The following is a 21,086-nucleotide window of genomic DNA, read 5'->3' as shown; positions in this document are numbered from 1 at the left end:
GACTGCGGCAAAGCGCCCCCGGGCCGGGGAGGGGGCGCGGGCGGGCGGGGGCGCGCCGGGGCTGCAACTTGCCCCGCGGGCTCTGGCAGGGCGGAGGGGCTGCGGCTGGAGACCTGTGCGGAGAGGAGGTCGCGCGGCGGGGGACGTGGGTTCGGAGGACCCGGGGCTATCTGCCCTCCTGTCTCCCCGAGTTTATTTTGTTGATACGCAGCACGTCCGGGCGCCGAACCGGGCTGAGCCGGTGCACATGACCCTGCGCTGGGCTCACGTGCAGCCGGTCCGGTCCCAGACACCTTCCGGGGGCCACCGCCTCCGCCCTGTCGCCCCCTCTCCGGGCTGGGTGCACGCGGGCTCTGCACGCGGGGGCAGCATGCTCAGCTCCCGGACGCGGAGGCTCTGCACAAATTAAGCACAGTTTTTTGGAGGGGCGGGGGATACCCTTTCCAGGTGAGTATGGAGGGTGCGCAGTCCCAGCGCGGGGGGCGCGGGCTGGGGGTCGGGGGCAGCCCCCCCTCCAGGGCTGCGCGGGAGTCCAGCGGGGGAGAAGCGCTGGGAGTGGAAATGTACCGGCGGCGGCCGGAGCGGCGGGTGCGCGCCCGCGGGGCGACGGCAGGGGGCGTGGCCCTTGTTTACCTTCTCCCAAGTCTGCCGGTTCGCGTCCCGCTCTGGGGACGGTTCTGCAGTCCCCTGCCGTCCGCCTCCACCCCTGAGCCCTGGGTAGTACCGGGAAGATGTAGGCAAGCGGCGGCCCGAGCCTGGGACTTACACACCTGACTCCCAAATGAGTGACATTGCAGCCCCCGCCCCCACCAAGCACCGCTGCAGTCCCTCTCCCGGATCCCCGGCCCCGCCCCGCCCCCGGCAGAGGCATCTTCCCGGCCTCACCTCCTTCCTCCCTCTCCCCTCTCTCCCTCCCTCCTTCCCACCCACTCGCCTGCGCCTGCGGAGCCGCTCCTGCCCGCCTCCTCCCCGCCTGGGTGCAGACTTGTGGTTCCCTCCGGTCCATTCCCGCTTATCCCTGGGCCCTGAGACACCCTCTTCTTCAGGCCAAGGGATGAGAGGGGGTCAGCTTGATGACTCGTAGCTTTAATGTCAGAAAAGGGGAATGTCTGCGAGACAAGCAGGAAGCCTTCGCTATAGCTTCTAGAGGCCCAGGACACCCACCCTTCCTACACACACACCATCCCCACACACACAGCTGCCACCCCCCAAGGGGCTCGGCTGCCCTCACCCGCTACGCCTAAGCCCCTCCTCCAGCCCCGAGGGCCAAGGCCACCTCCCGGCGCCACCCCCGGCCCGAACCGCTTCTTGCCCTTCCTTCGACCGGGCCGGAGCCCCCCGCAGCCACCTCCGGCTCCTCCTCCCGGCTCCCGCGGTCAGAATCACGCCGGCGCGCCTCCAGCCTGCTGTCCCCCGGACTGCCTTTAGGGGCAGGCTGGAGACGCGCGCCACCCCCTCCCAATCCTCTTAACCTCTGCTGCCGGCCGGGACATTTTTCCTTAGCACCTTGAACGCAGATCTCCTGCCCTGGGCTACTGGGAACGGGAAGGGCTGTGTTTCCCTTTTCTTGGTGCCAAGGGCAGGAAGCATCCGGCGCCTCTGGTCTCTGCAGACTCCCAAACCTTGCCCCGCGCTTAACATTCTCTCCCACTCCTTTACCCCACGCCCCCGCCGCCCCCATCTATTGTGGGATTCCAAGACACAAAGTTTCATATAGGGTCTGAGTTTGCAGGGTGTCATCAGGAGGCGTCGTGTTTGCACTGCGAACTGAGGAGATGAGTGGGCACGACTGACCTGCCACCTTGCCTTTGTTGCAAGGGGGAGGAGCCCTGAGCTTTGAGTCCAGACAAGCTGTGAGGATGTCCCTTTAACGTTTATGTTTGCAAACCGAGTCCTGGGCCTGGGTGGTGGTAGGGCTGCCTGGCCCCTCCTGCCAGGGTGGCATTAACTCCCTCCCTTCACTGGTAAAATTCCCAGTAGGACATTTGGCAGAAGAGCTGGGCAGGGAGCTGCCAACCAGGCCTGGCCCTGTCTCCTGGGTTCCCAGGGTGCTGGCTTCTCCCCTACCCTGACTTCTTCTCCCACCTTAGGGCCCCAAGTGAAGGCACCATCCCTCCCATCCCATCTTCCTTAGGCGGGTTGGGACTCGCAAAGTGATCTAACAAGAAGAGAAGGAAAATAACAACAGAGTAACTGTAAGAGGAAGGAATGAGTAATAAAGCCGACCCAGGCAGGGAGGAGGGCTTTTATGTTTAAGAGATGCTATTTGCTTTTTAGGTCACAGGCTGCAAAAACAGGCTTTGATCCGAAGTGGGCGAATAATTTATTGAGAAAGTTTGCATGGTAGGGGAAAAAAGGGATGTTTGTTTGATCTGGAGGCCTCTCAGTTGTCCCAAGTGCTGTTGGCTGTTGTTTAGAGTGGAAAAGCATTTGGTTCCACAGCAAATGCCTCACCGAGGGAAGTCCTCGCCCCAGGCAGCAAGACTTGCAGTGAATGTTGGTTTTGAAATTGTTTAGCCAAGGGTCTCCCCAGCACTTTTGGAGTTGAAGTGTTTAAGGATAGAGTTGTTTGGGCTCGGGATGCAGCAAATGTGTCCAGAACATTTCCCATCCAACTGGCTTTTCCTTTCCCTAAATTGCCTGGCTAAACAGCCAATAACACTGATCCAAGAGGCTGTCAGAAATCTCCACTTAGCTTTCATTGACAGGTGAGGTGGGACTGCTGGTCCCCAGCCCCCAAGTCCTTCCAGAATCATGAGGTTAGGCTTTTGACACTGACTTCCACATCCTTGAGGCTGGGGGCAAGTTATTCTGGTTAATCAGTGTTCCAGGTAACAGGGAGGTACTTGTCTTATTCCCAAGACCCAAGTCAGAGGCTTCCAGTCCAAATTCTTAACAGCTCATCCAGCAGGCTCTTTGTGGGCCTCACAGTTTTCCCTTTAGGTTCTCCAAGGGGAGGCCAAGTCAGAGTTATGAGGAGGGGGGGTACCCCTTGCTTGCCCTGTCCTCCACGTAGGACCCTCACTATGTGTCTCAAAGATGAGAAACCCAGGAAGATTCTCAGAAAACCCATAGGAATCTGGAATACCCTAGCCATACCTGGGAGTTGTAGGTCTGTGCATTGTACACTGTACCTCCTAGGGGGGGAGGGGGGCAAGGTGCACTATTTGGAGCCAGACAGTCTAGGTTTGAATGCTAGCTTTGCAGTCACCAGCTGTGGCAATTGCTCTGTGCCTCAGTTTCTTCATCTGCAATTGGGGTTAATAACAGTACCTACCTCATGGTGGGTGTGTGGATTAAGCGATATATTGCATAAAGAAGACTATGCACAAAGCCAGACGTGGTAAGCACTTGATTAGTATTAGCCATTCTTACTATTAATGACCTGGATAGGACCCAAATGCAGCTGACCTTTGATCTCTCCCCTTTAGGCTAGGCCAGAGAGCCAGCTCCCTTCTCTGAAGAAGGGATCAGAAGGACCCTGCAGTTGCCAATGGGCAGCCATCCATGGGAGCGAGTGGACTGAGCTTTGCCCTCTCTGAGGTGGAGGGTAGTGTGCGAAGGTGCTGAAGGACAAAGTAGACAAACCCCTTTCTGTCTCCCAGGATCCCCTTGGTATGTCCCCAGAACTGGGTCTGGAGGGTGGGTGTGGACAGTGAGTTCTAGGGGAGATGGGTGCCCCCTGGGACACTTGGAATTGCAGGTGGGCAATGATGGGTGTTGGAGGAGGGTTAGGCTCCCCCATGATTGGAGAAGTAAGTTTGAGCATCTGTGTATATAAAATCACTTTTGTCATGGCAGTTACTGTCCCTGAGAAGGCATCAAAGTTAATGAGAGATAGGAAAGAGTGGGACTCTGACCCCCATTTAAAATGGTTTAAGAGTGTGCAGCTCTTGTTTTCTGAATGTCTGGCCTTCCCGACACAAGCAGGCTCTGAGGACAGGTTTTCCAGCCGAAATATGATTAAATTGTATTAGCATCTTATTACATACACGCCTTAGTGGTCTGCCTCAGACAGGGAGAGTTTTTGTTTCTCTTTGAAAGATTGTGTCTGGAATGGTAAATTGCCTGCTTGAAAGCCTCCCCACCCCCTCTTTTTTTAAGGAGGAAGACGAAATCCTGCTGTGTGTGGTGGCAGGCTGGGTAGACCTGGTGGCCCCCAGAGAGGAGAGGCCAGAGGCCAGGTTGGGGTGTTTTAACTGCCTAGGGAGCTGCTGCAGTAGCAGGCCTGAAAGGCCCACTGTTTCCAGGGTCAGCTGGAAGGGCGTTAATGGAGGCCCAGGGTGTTTATTTGAGTTTATTTGTGGAGAGGTCTTTAAAAGGGGGCTGGCATTGGGCATTGGTGTTTCAAGTCCAGACCCGAGGCCCCCACTAAGACCAATGGCTAGTGTTGCCAAGAAAACATCTGCCACCAAATTGCTGCCCTATTACTGAGTTGACATTGATCATTAGCCAGGAGCCCAACCAAATAAAGCCTCCTGGAAAATGTGTGAGGTTAAGACAGGGAAGGCGGGCTATGCAAACGGGACGAAATCTTGGGCTGGGGTGTTTGCTCCCGCAAGCTGCGAGCAGGCCAGCTGGGCTGTGTGGTCCCACACTTCTAGAGGGAGGAGACAAGAACACACTCGTCACTCCATGTGTACCAAGCCCCTGTTATGTGCTGGGGCACCAGCAGGGATCCAAACAGTTGCGCCTTTTACTCTCGTGGAATGTATATTCCCAAGGAGAAGGACATTCAACAAGTAGCTCAACAGATACGAATTGTGATGGGTGCTCTGAGGAAGCTGACTGATTGGGTGGTTGGCTTTCTGTAGATAAGGCAGCTGGCATAGACCTCTGTGATGTTTAATCAGAAACTTGAAGGATGAAAAGTCAGATGTGCCTAGGCTGCGTAGACCATTCCAGGCGGAGAGCACACCTGTGCACAGGTCTTGAATCATGGACTGTTTGGTTTGTTTCGGGAAATGAAAGGAGGCCAGTTTGGCTGGGAAGTGGTGGGGATGGGGGCGGTGGTCAGTTTGTGGTAGGCAGGGGTAAGATCACGTAGGGTCTTATGGTCCGAAGCTTGAGTTTTGCCCTTTGAGCAGCAGGAAACCTTTGAAAGATTTTAAATAGGGCATGACATGATCTGATTTATGCTTTTTGAAGATTATTCTGGCTGCTGTGTGGATCTTGGATTATGAGGGAGCCATAGCGGAAGCTGGAAGATGAATGAGGAGTCCTGCAAGAGATGAGACTGGCTTGGACCAGTATGGTAGCAGTAGAGAGAGGGGAAAGGTGGGTGGATTCTCTCTGTGTCCTGGAGGGAGTGCCCACTGGACTTGCAAGGGTTGGCGGTGGGGCGGAGGAGGCTGTGGGCTGCTGCTCATTGAGGAGACTCAAAGAGGGGACCTGAAGGACAGCCGTGTGTGTCTCCGTGCTGGGGACGGTGTGGGAGTGCAAGTGGGCTGGTGGCAATGGCAGGAGAAGGGGACACTTTCTTTCCCAGAGTCTTCTTTGTAGGTAAGGTTTCAGGAGCACTTTCTGTCCCTAAAAGCAAGTGCCTTGTGACCCTGAGGTATTTTCCCAGAGCAGACCTTGCTTTGGGAGAGGTTGGGGAAGGCAGTGGAAAAGGAAAACCAGAGGCCAAGACCATGTCTTGGCACTCCCATCCCCCACCTGCATGTATAGCCTTGGATTTCAGCTTTGGTAAAAGAGTACTCCCTGTCTCCTTTGCTGGGTTGGAGAGGGCCTTCATGGGGCAAAATGCCATGCCGCAGGGGAGCCCAGGCCTCATTTGGGGCTTCATTAGCCACTGACAGTAGAGGCTCACCTGAGGCAGGGAGGCCTTTGGAACAGACTTGGCTCAAAGGGAAGAAGCAAAGCAGTGGTTTCCCTCTGAAGCCTAGTTATTATTCCAGTTAAGCCACCGCAGAATCTGCTCCCTTAATAACACACTGCTAAGGAGGACTCTGGGGTGTTTCACGGAGGGCAGGTTGGACGGGCGGCTGGCTGAGGGTGGGGTGCAGGTCTGCACGCCAACGGGGCACTCTGGTCCTAGGCAGTGAGAAGGTCATTGGCAGTCAAGAGGTCCTGTTGTAGGGGACCTTGCTTACTGTACAGGCTCACTGCCTCGCTGAGGAGGCCTTCAGGCGGGTGCTGGTTAGGAGGACTGTCCACCTGGCCCGAGTCCGCTGTGGAATTAAGAACCAGCACTCATACGGAGTGCCAGCCACTGTGCTAAGGGCTTTATACTGCTCTCATTTACTCACCAGCTGATTCTGGCCCACAGATGTGTTTAGTTTGGCCCTCTCAAAGTGTTTTAAAAATCTGAATCAGTTGCCAACATTTTAAGTTCAGGAGATTTATGTAAAATTCCAGATCCAGTTTGTGTCCTTTGGGAGGTGTGTCTTTTCCAAGGTCCCTGGTCTACTGAGGGGTGCAGGTAGGATTTGAACTTGGCCTCCCTGAATCCAGTGCTCCTACTTTATATGCTATGAGAGAGCCTGGCTTACAAGTGCCCCTTTTCTGGAAATGAAGAGAAATGCAATTCATGTAGAGGATTGCAGGAGAAAACAGGTGGGTGCACTTAGAGCACCTCTCCCCCTACTCCTGTTCCACCTGTGACAGGGCTGGGTTGGCAAGATGTAGGCTAGAGTCAAGAGTTCTGTTAAAGTCACCTCATCACACTCAGACCCCGGAGGATAGCAAGGATAGGCAGCTGTGGGTGGTGGAGCATTATTGCCCCATTCCGTGTATGACCTGAGCCACTGGGCTGCTTGCACTCTGCTGCACGGAGGCAGGGTAGCCTAAAGGTCAAGAACATGGTCTTCTGAGTCAGACCTCTTATGAGCACTGTGATCTTGGGCAAGTCACTTAACCTCTGAGCTTCATTTTCCTCAGCTGCAAAAGGGAAGCAGCCATCAGGCCCACCAGCACCAAAGGGCTGTTCTGAGGCCTCAGTGAGGTCCCAGTGTACCAGGACGCACCCCCTCCCCAAGCAATGGGTGCTTAGCAGTTTTAGCTCTTGTTCCTGCCTCCTTGGCATCCATGCCACCACCAGGCATCCCTCCGTACCCCCACACCCTCTAGAGAGCACTTTGCCTGCACCTTTGGAGCTGGGCAGCAAGCAGCCCCAGTGAACCTTCCTGTCATCCTGATCCTGCTACTGGGGACACGGGGGTGGAGAGAAGCTCCTGGCTAAGGTCAAGTATGAGGCAGGAGGGTACTTCTGAGTAGCTCAGAGTTCTGGGTAGTCACACCCCACCTTAGAAAGCCAATGCTCCCTGGTCTCTGCAGGGCCACAGTCAAATAAGGTGACCCCCAGGCTTGGGCATGAGCAGACTTGGGATGACAGCAGGTGGCAAATGGGATTCCGAGTTGGGGTGGGGAGCCTGGCTGGCCTGCAGCTGGGACGGGCAGCGGGGCTTTTTCCCTACTGACACTGGCTCCTTGTCCTTTGCTGTGGACAGTGAGGCAGCCCAGGGTCTAGACTGACAGGAGCACGGTGGAAAGCACTGTGGGCCCTCAGCCCCAGGTCTCTTCTCACGTTAGGACTCGGCCACTGACTAGCTGTGAGACCCGGGGCAGGTTAATAAGCCACTCAGTGTGCTCCCCTCCAAGAGGGGACAAGGGCAGGCTCTGCCACCCAGGACTCTGCAGGATTAGAGGAAATAGTGGGTGGGAAAGCACTTCCAAGAGGCAGGAGCTGACAAGGGCACAAAGGCAGCTCAGTGTGGGCTCAGAGATCAGACCACGTGGATTCAAATCCCAGTTCAGCCAGTCACTAGCAGGACAAGGCACTGAGCCTCCTCCGTAAAAGAAGCTAATAGCTCACAACTCCCCAGGTTGTTAGGAACTGAGATAGCATGGGTAGGGGAAAGAGCTCAGGATGGGAGAGCTGCCCCTCCTACCTCGAAGTTAAATACTGTAGTGGAGAGAAAGTTGGTTTTTACTTTTATCTGGAGAAGGACATTGAGGGGAGGGAGGGCAGCCCAGCCCAGCCCATTCACCCTGGGCCTGGTGTGGCTCAGGGTCCCAGCTTGCAGCCTCCCTGCCCCCACCCCATTTCCACACCCCTCTGGCTGCCGCTCTCAGTATGTGCCCTCAGTGCTGTCTGGACTGGCTTGTCCCTCAACTCCGATAACCTGGTCCTCCTGGAAGAGTCAGTCTTATTTCCTGTGCCCTCCCTCCTCAGCACCCAGCAGGGTACCACCTGTAACTTGCAGGTGAGAGTGGATTCTTCGGTGGGCCTGAGTTTCCTTGAGTGGAAGCTGGCACTGGGCAGGTCCTGGTCTCTGTTCATTCTGGGGCTGCTGACCCCCCTTGCCCTCCCTCATCTTTGACCAGACTCTCCGTCGTCTGAGGCTCTGGGCTCAGGAGGTGGGAGATGCCGCCCCCTCTCCCAGCCCCAGGGCCCATGTAGGTGGGCGGGGAGAGGGTGAGGCTGGTGAGGAGAAGGCTAGGGCACCACCTTGTTCTCACTCTTTCTCTGCAGTGGGGTGCGTGTGGGGAGGTAGGTTATTGGGCCATTTTCTGAGAGATTGAGGATTTCCCAAGCCGCCTGTGAGTATAATGGGGCCTGCCTTTCGTTGCAGATGGAAGAGAAGAGGCGAAAGTACTCCATCAGCAGCGACAACTCTGACACCACCGACAGTAAGGCCTTCCATCTGGGGCTCCTACAGGGAAAGTGTTTGCACGATCATCAGGCCCACAGGCCCAGACCGGGGGGACACTGCCCCATGGTCTCAATGTTGATGAAAGCATAAACCAGGCCAGGTCCCTCTGCTCCTGAGAAAATCCCCACACGACTGTGGCCTCCAGGGCCTTGCTGTCCTCTTTACTCGACTCCCCTTTACCCTCTAGCTCTCAGCCCCATGTGTTTTGCTCTGGTTGGAACAGATCAACTCCCCTCTGGGCCTTTGCCTATGCTGTTCTTGGCTGCTAGGAACACACCCCTCTCCCTCTGGCCCTGCCGTTGAGTCAGGGCCCTGTAGAAGTGTCCACACAACAGATAAAAAACCTGTCACTCTTCATTATAGTGACCTGATAAGTATCATTTCCTAACCAAGTATCATTTCCTTTTTAAGGTAAGCTCCTTGATAAGAGGGGTCATGTGTTGCTGACTGCTGTATCCAGCTAGATCGGGCACATAATAGGTGATCAGTAAATGTTTGCTGAAAAAAATTAATGAAGGAGTCTGACCTTCATGGGATCTTGGCAACAGAACCTCAGGGTAGACTTGTGCGGGGGCTGGGTGTGCCAGCCCTGGATATGGGGCGGGGGGCACTGTTACAGAGAAAGTGGGGCTTAGGGAGCCTCTTCTGAAATACGGAGGCGAAAAGAGAGGTTTGTGTCAGGTGAGGGCTTTTTTCTGGTACTAGAAGGCAGCTCTTCTTAGATGCCCTAGGAACCTGGGCCTGCATGAGCCAGTCGGAGTAAAGAGTTCCATTCTGCCCTGTGTAGGAGAGACTCTCTGCCAGGAACATCCCACTTAGCGGTGCCCTCTGGTGAAATCCCAGGCTGAGGAAGAGCCTGCACTGCCAGGGAGGCCGGGCCTGGAGCCCTGCAGCTGTAGACCTTAGTTTGTTCACGTATGTGGTGAGCATCTGGGATTGGGGAGATCTCCTAAGGCCCCTTAGAGCTCCCGGAGTTCTCTAATCCCCCGGAGCCTGAGGACACATGCACTAGAATGAGAAATCGGGTCCCAGCCCCTTCTCTCCCTCCAGGTTTCACTCATTGTCTTTTGGGGTCTGTTTGCTCAGCTTGGCTCTGGTGTCTGACCTGGCCCGCTGTTCCTCCCTGCAGCAGTAGATCACAGCGTCTGGCCCTTTGTGGCCGCAGTCACGCTGCCTGTGGCCTGTTTCAGTAGAGCCAGGAAGAACTGCATCCTCTGCTTCTAACTTTATTTCAGGCAAAGGAACCCTTGAGGGCCAGGCACCCGCAAGGGAGAGCATGTGGGCAGCTGAGCCCTGTTTCTGCATTGGAGTTGGGCCAGGCTGAAGCATCCTCCCTTTTCACCAGTCCCCACCACTACCCATCCGTAGCTGCTGCTCCTTTGACCCATAGGAGTGGGGGCCAACCTGAGTGTAGTCCAGCGAGGGCCTCTAGACCCTACTGATAATAGGTAATCTTTATCAAGGCAGCGCTGTGTGCTAGGGACTGCGCTAAGACTTTACAGGCATGATATCATTTAATTCTCACAACAACTCTTTGAAGATAGTTATTCTCTGCCCCCATTTTATAGAAAAGCAAGTTGAGGCTCAGAGAGACTAAGTCATTCGTCCAGGGTGAGGAGCTAGTAAGTGGCTGAGCCAGGGCTCAAGGTTAGTCTGTGGGTCTGCTTTAGAGCAGCAGTCTTCCCACTACCTTGTCTCACTTCTGCATACCCACTGGGCATCATCCCAGAGTGTCTGATCAGCAGTGGGGGTGGAGAGTGGCCACAGAAGGCTTATTATAGCCCTCCTTCACCAAGGAGGAAGCAGAGGGCCAGAGAGGGCAAGGGACGTGTCATGGATCACACACAGGAAGCTAATACTGAGTCCTTGTCCAACTGCCTTTCACCTCCCAGGCCTCTTCTGGTTGGTGGGTAGAGGAGGCATCATGTCCCCATTCATCGCTGGAAAGGCCCAGAGCAGGGGCAGTCCACCAGGTGCTTACAGAGGTCTCCGCCTCCTGAACATTCAAGCCAGAGCTTTCCTGACAGGCTTCCTTTCCTTGGACATGGGTGGATGGTGTTCCTGGCCTTCCAGGGGCCCCTCATGGGCTGTTCTTTCTCTGCAGGTCACGCTACATCTGCATCAAGATGCTCCAAACTGCCCAGCAGCACCAAATCAGGCTGGCCCCGGCAGAACGAAAAGAAACCCTCAGAGGTGGGTAGTGACAAGTATCCTGGAGAAGGATGAAACAGAGGTGGGAAGGAGAGGGAGGGATGTATGGGGGAAGTGCAGGTATATGGCGGGGGGGAGGATTCCTGGCAGAGGGTGCAGTCATTGCAGAACAAGACCAGTATGGCTGAGTAGAGTGGATGGGAGGAAGGGGTGGGGGAGCCAGTTCTCATAACCTTGTAGGTTGTTGTAAAGATGTTCCTATTGATCTGAGTGAGAGGAGAAGCCTTTCAAGGATCATAAGCAGGGTAATAATATAGTCTGCTGTTTTAATGAAAGGTCCCACTGGCTGCTGTGAGGAGGAGGGAATATGTGGGGCAAGGGTGGGAGCGGGGAGGATTCTTTGGCAGTTGTCCAGGAGAGAAATGATGGTGGCTTAGAGCTGAGTGATGGCAGTAGAGTAAGAAACAGGACCTGGGACATTCTGGGGGTTGAGCCTAGAGTGACAAGATTTGCTGATGTAGGGATGAAGGGTGGAGTCCTCAGTCATCCAGTTAGGTCATCCACTCCTTACTATGCCCATTTCACACGCATCTGCCCTTTAAGCCTTCCTTACTTTGACCCTGTTTCTTGGGACAGGTAGAGGTACTTATGGCCTCTGGAGCTGTGGAGAAGAGCTTTGGGGGTGGGTAGACAAATGGACATGCGATCCTGCCTCTGCAGCCCCTGAAAAATTGCATCCTAGAGCCTCATCGCTCCCTCTTAGGTCTTTAATGCATTGCACTGGGCACAGAAGAGACCCTTGGCCCAAATGAGGCTGCCAAAGCATTGAGTACCCAAGAAGGGGGTTGCTTTTGAATCTGACCCTTAAGAGAGAGATTGTTCTGCAGCCCACAGAGTAGCCAGGCACTGGGCTAGACACTCCTTTTTTAACCCTCCTGTTATAATAAGGAAATTGAGGATCCTAATGTTATACAGCCAAGATGTGAGGTTCTTGGGGCCAATCACGCCAAGGGCGGGAAGGCTTCGAGCTCTGGGGCAGAGCACTTGGCCCGGGCTGAGGGAGGATGTCTTTGTTCTGAGCCTGGCAACCTCCCCTCCCCTCCCTCACTGCAGGGGCCATCCTGGAGCTGCTATCATGAGCCAGTCCCTAGAGGGGGTCTTCCGAAGAACCTTGCATTTGAAAAAGGACTCTCCCGCCTCCTCCGGGAGCTGGCCTACCCTGGAACTCTCCTTTTGTGGGGTTGGGGGTGGGGACACCTTTGAGACCTGAAACCTCCCATTCCCATCCCCCAACCTAGTGTCCTCCCTTGGCCCTATAGGGGAGCGGTGGAGATGGAAGGAGGTATCTCCAGGAATGCAGTCAGGACTGGAATGAAAGCAGGGGGTGAGGTGGGCATGGGAGCATGCTGTTCTTGAGGCTCTTGGCACCTCCTGGTCTAGCCCTGCTCAGTGGGTGGAAGGCATGTGCTCATGTGCACTGGGAAGTAGGATGCAGAATGTGCTAGGGCCCTGGGGGTCCCTGGGACCACCCCTCCACCCCTCTACCCCCACCCCCATCTTGAGAGCTGCAGGGGCTCTCAATTACTACTAGGGTTAGATTAGCAAAACAATAGCCATCTTTTGTGCTTTCCTCGCCCTGGAAGGCAGGAATTGTTCTGCCTGTTTTGGAGCTGAGGAACCTGCCTCTCAGAATCCCACCTGCCCCCTGCTTTCAGGGGCTATTCAGATTGGAGAAAAGAGGGGAAATTCTGGGGAGGCCCTGGGGCTGGCTTAATCCCTTCCCCTGACTCCCACTTCAAGCCCCAGTGGGAGGAAGGGCCTCCTCTCAAGGCGGAGATCCCTGGGGCAATGCTGCCATCTACACCGGGGATAGGCAGGCAGGCTGGGGGGAAACAGGTGTCAAGCAGAGGCTGAGGGGAAAGGGTGATTTGCATGGGGCTGAGAATTCCCCTGCCTCTTGGGTTTTCCAGCGCAGGGCCTTTGAACCTTTCCCCACCTAAAAATAGAGTCAAACCATTGCAAGGGTGTTGATCCCCAGCCCTGCTGGGGACTGGCCATGCACAGCCCTGGGTTCAAACCCAGGAGCCTCTGCAGGGGGCTCTGAAGCCTGACTGGAGACACCCACCCTCAAGTCTTAGGCTCCAGGAGAGCTGAGGAAGTCTTCCCCGCCTTGAACTGTCGCCAAGGACAGGATTTTCCTCCCACAGCAGGCTGGAGAGCAGCCTGCGAGGTTTCCCTCGTCCCCTAAGTGAGGAGGCTGAGCCATAGCCGGCATAAATTCCAAGTTATCGTGGGGCAGAGAGGAAACTATCAATGAAAGCTTCCAAATTATTTGGCTCATGAGAAGGCGGAGATGAAAGCGAGGATTTGGCGGCAGATAACGTTTGCAGTAAATCTCTTCACTGGGCTGTCCCTTCTCTTTCTGTGCATGGGCTGGAGAGAAAGGCCTTTATAATCTGCTGGAGCTGGGGGCCGAGGGCTATGGACACCTGGTGAAAGGGCATCTGGAGTCCCTTCTGCTCAGTCCCCAGAGTAAGAAGCCGGTGGGGTCGTTTTCAGGCTGCTCACACGGTCTGCTCCCAGTCTGGCCCAAGTTCCCAGCCTCAATGCTTGCAAGTTGATGTGTGTGGTGCAGGAGTCCCTTCCTGGTGGCTGCAGAGCCACGGGACCCATGGCTTACTTCATCTCCGCATCTGTGAAGGTGGACAGTGATGGGTGGAGATTTGAGGATTAGGAGTATTTAGCATAGCAGCAGGGCTGGCACATAGAGAAGCCACCAGCTATGGAAGGAGCTGGGGTTGGGTTTAGGCGACACTGGCAGGGCTGCCCCTGGAATGACCTGTGCACCGTGAGGGTGCAGATCAAGGAGCGCGCTATACACCAGAGGGAGGTGCCCCCAGGCTGGAACAAAGTGATCTGACCAGGAGTCAGGACCCTGGACAGGGCCAAAGCCTTGAGGCCCAGCTTCCCTTCTGGCCCTTAACCAGTGGGTGGCCTCCCTCATCCTGAGTGAAAGGGGACTGCAGGCCTCAGTACTGGGGGCTGAAAGAACAAGCCCTGGGATTCCTGAGAGGCTGGGTTAGGATTTTTGGTGGAAGTATACTAAGTCTGAAGTTGGCCCCAGGATCCCTTTTGGCAGTGGAGGGGAAAGGTGGGGCTGACCCCAAGAACACAGGCTGCTGCCTTCCTCTGCTCTGCCTGCCAGCAGGATCCCAACAAAGCTGAGATCTGTCCCTTGGGTCTTAAGTCGGCCAGGCTAGTCCTGAAGGAGAGGAAGGGATTAGCCTGGTTGGGGAGGTGATATTAGTACATAAACTGTGCTGAGGCCTTGGGTTTCTGGCCTGGCCTGTCTCACCAAATAGCATGAACATAACTTAGTGGGTCATATCTGTGAGAGCCTTATAGAGATCACAGACCAGAGATTATTTTTTTAAATACCAATATCAGACCCCCATCCCTTATCATTCCCAAGAATTCTGACTTAAAAGTTCTGGAGTAGGGCCCCAGGTACCTGTACTTTTTAAAAGCCCTCCTGCTGGAAGCCAGGCTTAAGAACTACTGCCATAGGGTAGGAATAAAGATGCAGACGTAGAGAACGGACTTGAGGACACAGCAGGGCAAGGGGAAGCTGGGACGAAGTGAGAGAGTAGCAGTGACATATATACACTACCAAATGTAAAATGGATGGCTAGTAGGAAGCAGCCGCATAACACAGGGAGATCAGCTCGGTGCTTTGTGACCACCTAGAGGGGTGGGATAAGGAGGGTGGGAGGGAGGCTCAAGAGGGAGGGGATGTGGGGATATATGTATATGTATAGCTGATTCACTTTGTTATACAGCAGAAACTGACACACCATTGTAAAGCAATTATACTCCAATAAAGATGTTAAAAAAAAAAAAGAACTACTGCCATAGACCTTTTCCTCTGATCTGCTAAGACAGTAGTTTCTGGCTTGGTCCTCCCTGGAAGTTGAGGGAGGAAGGGAAGGCCTTCCAGCCTGGGTCCGTGACCTAAACAAAGGCTGGGAGTGGGGGTGGGAGCACCCCGCAGCTCACCCCTTCTCCCAAAGCAGCCAGGGGACCGACAGGTTTCTGCCAAGCCCTCCACCTGGCATAGGTGGGAAGGGCAGTTTGAGAAGAGACCCGGAGGCCATCCTGTGGTTTGGAGGCTGCTGTGTGAAGCTGTATCTTCCTCAGGCCTGGGGCCAAGAGGCAGATGGAGGGGCAGTCCGAGAAGTGAGGGTTTCCCCTAGGCAGGCTGTCTTGAGGTAGAAAGCTGAAAGCTGTGTTTTCAGGAAGTCAGAGTCCCCAGAAGTCAGCCAGTGGGCAGGGACATAGGTCTTTAGGACCCTAGAACTAGTGATAGTGATTAAACTCAGCAGACACTTGAGAGCACCTACTAGGCCCAGCCTAGTGCTAGGGGCACAGAAAATGCAGGCCCTATCCCTGGGGAGCTTGTCCTCTGACTGTCAGCAGGATGCAGGTGCTATACAGGAAAGTGTCCGTTATGAGAGGCGCAGCCGCTTTGCCACTAAGGAGCTCTGTGACCTTGGGCAAGTAATAGCTTCTCTCTGAGCCTCAGGGTCATCATCTATAGAGCCCTGCCCTGCAGTTACTGTTCTGTAGACATGACTGTCCTGTCCTGAGGCCTGTGGAGCCTGAGGGTGGGGGAGATCCCACACGTGAGTGGAAGTGAAGCTGGCCTTCCTGCGATGGAAGCCTGGGTAGTCCTAGAACAGGGTGGGCAGGAGCTGGCCTCCTTTTTAGGCCCTGGTGACAAACTGTATATACCCCTAGATGAGAAAATGGGGCTTCTCTGCAGGTCCACAGCGGCCCTTCACCAGTGCTCAGCCTTTCACCCCTGAGACAGGGCCCAGGAAAAGGAGGTGACCCTGTGAACAAACAGCCTCTGCCACCAGTGGATTGTCTTCCTGACCCAGGGTCTGTGAAAGTTCCTCTATAAGGATGGCCTTCCCTAGGAAAGGCAGCGAGTGGAGGGTGAGAATGCAGTATATCTGCTTGACCCATTGCTTTTGAAAATGGACCCCTTCCTCCCTGGGTGAAGGCAAGGGTGACCAGATTGTGCTGGGGTGCAAAGCCACAGGATAAATTAAGATGCATTCTTGGAGGAGCCAGAGGTATTACCCAAATGTTTGAAATAACATATTTTATATTAAAACAATGATGGCGTATGTTGTAGCAAAATGCTCCCAAACTTGAGAAGTAAAACAGGAGGCTCCAAAAAAAAAAAGTTTTTTGCTTGCCCCTGTGGTTTTGAGCAGTGTTTCTAGCCAACAGTTCCTCTGCTACCCTGGGAAGCAGGCAGACAGTGAGGGGAACCCTTCCGCTGGGCTAAGCGCCTGCTCTCTGAGCCTCCCACTGCCTTCCTCTGGGGTGGGAGGCAGAATCCACTTCTCGTATAGTTGGAAACATTGCTGCTCCCGCCAACTGGAAAGGCCTCCTGGCCTCTGGGACTTGTCTTGCAAAAGAAATGTGTGTAATAAATTCTCTTTATGAGCAGGAAGTGCTGTTATCCTTGTGAAAGAGAAAGAGATGTTGAGTGTGTGTATGTGTGTGTGTGTGTGTGTGTGTAAATGTCTGACCAAATTAGCCTAGTGGTAGCTTGAATGGGACTGGGAGGCTATTTCCAGAGCCCTTCTCTGGTGTTTTAGGCCTAATTTTAAGTATCTACGTATGCTCTTGGCTGAGATACTCTTTATCAGTTTCCAGCCCAAGAAAGAGATTTTTTTAAAAGAAGAAATAGCTGACTGGTTTGCAGGCAGCATTACTTTGGTTAAAGGACAGTGCAGACCTTAGGCAAGTGGTTTAACCTCTCTGAGTCTTGGTCTCCACATCTGTAAAGTGGGAGTAATGTGAATTGGGTGAGATTGTATATATATAGCGTTTAACACAGCACCTGGCATACTATAACAGGGCCATCACTTTTCACTATTAGCTGTTCTTTCTAATGAGATGAGGTGCTCAGAAAAAAACTGTGATTTCAAATGAGGTACCGGTAGTAATTTTACTTGGCTCTTTCAGAACAGACTGTCAAACATCCTTTGGGAGATTAGAGAGAGGGGGCACTCCTAGCTTTGCATTGGGACTTTTGATGTGGACAGAGTCAAGGAGAGGCAGTCCTGGCCAAAACCATTTTCATTGGCTTTGGAACAGTGACCAAGACCAGTTCCTGAGTTCCACCTGGAAGAATGCTTTGGGCCAGCCCTCTGTCTGTACTCTCCCTGTTAGGAGGACAGGACAGGAAGTTTCAGAGTTTAGTCATACTTCAGACCAATCCTGGCGTTCATTCATTTACTCACTCACTTGTTCCACAAGCATTTCTTGAGTACCTGCTATGTGCCAGGCACTGTGCCACAAACAGGCACAATGATAAGCACGACACATGCAGTCTCTGCCTCTCTCAGCTTGACTATTAGAGGAGATGGACATTAAACAAATAATTACAGAAATAATCATATTCTGTAATATGATAGGTGTTGGAGCTTTTCCTTAAGTGACTGAACTTCCCCTTGTGCCTCTTGGTCTGAAATACACTATGATATAATACTTCACCCTTGAGAAAAGGAAGCAGAAACTAAGGTCCCAGGATGAAATGTTCAAATAACATTCATAAATCTTGTGATCATATACAGAAACTCTTAGCATAGCAGAGTGAAAGTTGCCTGTTGTCATTGTTTTTATTTGCTTTTGGACATCATGTCAGACTCCAGACATGACATGCTTTCTGGCATAGCCCGTTTTTGGTTCTTCTGGGGAAATAGGTACAGAAAGCTCGATAGACTTTTCAATGCTTGTGGTCTTCAGTCTTGGGAAAAGGAACTAGAGGGCAAGCCACGTGCAGTTTCCCTGCATCTGGGCAGAGCAGGGTCTTCAGCTCCCTTCAGAGCTGCGTTGGCACCTCTGGCACTCACATTGGTTACTAGATTAGAGTTTTAGACCTTTAAACATTCTTCATACTGTTTGAAGAAGCTACAATTAACATCTCCCAAGCAGCTCAGCAGAACTTGGTTGCTAGGCAGCAGACCTTTAAAGACAATTTGTCAATTTCTGCCAAAAGAGAAAAATAGTAAACATTCACATTCTTAGAAAATTGCTTGTTTTCCAGCTTCCAACTTCCTTGCCATGGCAAGGCCTCCAGTTCGTCAGTGTCCATTTTATACCTTATTTAGTTTTCATAAATAATTCAGAGGCATTTTAGGAGAATAATCTAGCCTTTTTTTAAGCCTAACCTTTGGCAGTTCAAAACAGAAAGATATTGGGTTGCCGTATTTGTGGACAGGTTTCATATGAATGTACAGGGGTTCCTTTGGAAGGTACAGAGTACTGAGCTGTAGCCTTGGGCGGCTACCCAGAAAGGTGGTAGCAGATCCATGGGAGGCTCTTGAGTAGTTTACCCTTAGTTAGCACCTAGCATGTGTCAGGCCCTGCGTGCACTGTTGCAGCAAGAGACGAGGAGATTCCAGTACAGGGGCTGTGGAAGTTCAGAGGAGCCCAGAACTCAGCCTGGCATCAGGGAAGGCTTCCCAGAGCAGATGTGGGCTGGACTAATACCCTAAGCGTGAAACAGGCTGCTCCCACTTTGGCAGGGAGAAGAGTGTCCCAGCAGGGTCCTCTCATGTGCCAAGGGTGACGAGTACTTGGGAGGGAGACTACCTGTGCATCCTTGTGGCCGTGGGGCCCGGTAGACTCTTCAGCTCAGCCTGAGGGCAGTGGGAAGACAGTAGAAAGCTACTGGAGAACTTGGAACTTGCGAAGGTCACTGTCTGATTTGCATATTCCAGCCCTTGGGGAAACCACTTGATTTGGCTTAGGGTTAACTCAAGGGCATTGGCAATGAGCAGGTGGCCAAGAGGGGCTGGGGCTGTGCAGGGGTGCTGAATGGCTCTGGTGTTGTCTATCGGGGTTCCTTTGCCACTTCCAACATGAAGGACCTTGTGTAGGTTATTAAACTAACCTGAGTCCCGGGTTTCTCAACTGGAAAATAGGGATGATGGTAGCACCCACCTCACAGAGTCGGTATAGGGACTAATAATTCAAGAACAGCCATTAGACTGGTGCTGGGCACACAGTGCTCTTTAAGTGTTGACTGGTACCATTAAGGTAGTGCTGCCCTTCCTGTGCTTCCATCAGTCCTCTGCCCAAAAGGGCCACTGGTGTCCAGTCTGCCCCCTGCTGCCTGAGTGACCGCAGATGAAACTTGCAACTCTCTTGGGACTGGACTCTTTTTCTCTCTCTCTCTCTCTCTCTCTCTCTCTCTCTCTCTCTCTCTCTCTCTCTCTCTCTCTCCTGAATCTCCCTGACTGAATTGAGCACGGGATCCCTTCCAGCTCTTGAGTTCTCAATGCCAAGCCTGTTCCTAGGTCAGGGCCACCTCTCCCCCCGCTGGTGTGGCTTGGCACTCTGTCTGTGCCTTACAGACTAGGGCTGCCTCTTGCTCCATTCAGTCCACATGCTTGGGTTATTTCAGCTCTGGATATATCCATGATGTGTATCACCTGTTCATGGGGGTTCAAAAAGCATTGCCAAGGAGCCAGCTGGGGGCCCTGAAGGGCCCTTTTATTCATTCATTCATTTAATCATCACTCAGTCACTATTTATTGAGCACCTACTATGTGCCAGTCACTCTGCCAGGCATTGAGAATGTTGCAGAGAATAGGACAGGTGTGGCAAGAGAGATGACAAGAAGCAAGCAACATGCATACACCAGTTAATTTTCAGGAGTATAAGTACTGAGACATGAGGTAGAATGATGGGCTGGAAAGTGGCTCTGTCGGGTGGTTGGCGGCCCTGAGTCAGGGTGATCAGGGTGATCCCTCAGAGGTGACATTTAAACTACAGCCCAGGATCAGGGAACAGCAAGAGCTTTCAAACTCACCTGTGCCTTTTTGGAGGGGCACACAGTGACACTTGGCTCTTGAATGGTTGATTTCCGGTGCAAGATGACAGGCTTTCACTGTTGGGCGGTTCCTTTTGGCATCAGAGCAACAGGGCATTAGATGTCGTACCACGTGGCTTGCCAGGGTTGGGAGAACTTTGAGACAGTCACCAGTCCACTGTGGGTTCAGTTTACCCCCACCAGGTCCTATACTGGGCCCCAGAGGGAAATAACCCAGCCCCAGCCAGCAAAGGGAGGTGCCGAAGGATACCACAGAAGCACCCAGTACCTGAGTTTGTGTTCTTCTATCAGCCGTCCTGCTACTTGCTAATAAGATATGCAAATTATCAGGGCTGTGAAATCTTTGCACATTTCATCTTCTGTTTAATTAGCATTTAATCGTAATCTCATTTTAATTTTTTCACACTGGCACCCTAATTAAATGTTAGGGTGTTAGTCTTAACAATTAAATTATATTGGCAAATAGAGTCTTCAAGAAACTTGACCTTTTGCAAGCCAGAGCCCTCTCTAGCTAGATGCAGACATTAATTAGTTTTGTGCAAGATGCTGCCTTGAGCCCCCTTGGTGCCCCCATTTCAGTTGTTTCCTTGTGGTTACAGCCCTAGATTCAAGTGAGACACACAGCCAGCGGGTGGGGCCTCCTGCAGGCAGAGATTACCACTGAATGGCTTGTCACGAGCCTCTGGAAGGCCAGTGGATGCTGATTCTTCCGGGGAGGGGAGTGGGCTTGGAGCTGGGTCTGAGGCCTGGAGGACTCCTTGAAGTGGTTTCTCTTCTCTCCACAATGTGAACTCTCCTTTAACTTGTGATTCTCATGTGATGATCACTGGGAAAGTTGGTACCAAAGCAAGTCACACAGTGTCCGGTGCTGCCACCAGGTCCTACAGCAGCCCTCTGTGGAGGACCCAGTGAGGCCGAGCAGCCAGGGCAGGTGAGGCACTGCCACTGCCACTGAGGCTTGCCTTGGAGGTTGCTCTGGGGTGGGGGCAACAGACAGAATGTGGGAAGAGCTGTTTCCCCCCGAGTGAGCAGGTGCTCAAAAGAAAACCAAAGCATGAGGGTGCGTCCACTCACGGCCTAGCCCTGAGGGAATTTGGATGGGCTTGATTGAGAAGGAATTCAACACACTCCTCCTACCCCATCACAAACAGAGAATGGTACTTCAGAGCTCCCACCAAGCAGGGCTCATGGTATACTTATTTTTGTTTGTTTTGTTTTGTTTTTTAATTTTTATTGAAGTAGAGCCGACTTACAATGTTATGTCAGTTTCAGGCATTCAGCAAAGTGAACCAGTTATACATAGACATATATCCACTCTCCTTTAGGTTTTTTCCCCATAGAGGCCATCGCGATATCCTTGT

At 53.1% G+C, this 21,086-nt stretch overlaps 1 protein-coding gene and 1 long non-coding RNA gene across 10 annotated transcripts in view; one reads left to right on the top strand and one right to left on the bottom strand.

Moving 5' to 3' along the window:
* Window positions 1–21,086, top strand: part of JADE2 (jade family PHD finger 2) — a 48,161-nt gene that overhangs the window by 1,974 nt on the left and 25,101 nt on the right. For 4 of the 8 annotated variants that reach the window (XM_082623458.1, XM_082623463.1, XM_082623464.1 and 1 more), the window contains exons 2-5: window positions 3,432–3,615; window positions 5,149–5,277; window positions 8,577–8,634; window positions 10,762–10,850. In XM_082623458.1, coding sequence (XP_082479584.1) covers window positions 5,212–5,277; window positions 8,577–8,634; window positions 10,762–10,850 — 213 coding nt within the window. In that variant the 5' untranslated portion in view covers window positions 3,432–3,615; window positions 5,149–5,211. The remainder of the gene's footprint in view (window positions 1–3,431; window positions 3,616–5,148; window positions 5,278–8,576; window positions 8,635–10,761; window positions 10,851–21,086) is intronic. The other 4 variants (XM_082623461.1, XM_082623459.1, XM_082623462.1 and 1 more) reach the window with 2 other exon arrangements.
* Window positions 7–1,416, bottom strand: LOC309804377. Of its 2 annotated transcripts, XR_014294117.1 has the most exons (4): window positions 1,232–1,416; window positions 935–1,109; window positions 634–713; window positions 7–396 (listed from the first exon to the last, which is right to left on the bottom strand). It is a non-coding gene; the product is annotated as an uncharacterized lncRNA (long non-coding RNA). The 2 variants fall into 2 exon arrangements; XR_014294116.1 differs by having other exon boundaries at window positions 935–1,416.

Source organism: Mesoplodon mirus, assembly GCF_964341445.2.
Source record: "Mesoplodon mirus genome assembly, chromosome: 5".
NCBI classification, from domain to species: domain Eukaryota; kingdom Metazoa; phylum Chordata; class Mammalia; order Artiodactyla; family Ziphiidae; genus Mesoplodon; species Mesoplodon mirus.
The sequence above is the reverse complement of the archived record's forward strand: the minus strand, read 5'-3'. Positions and strand labels throughout refer to the sequence as shown.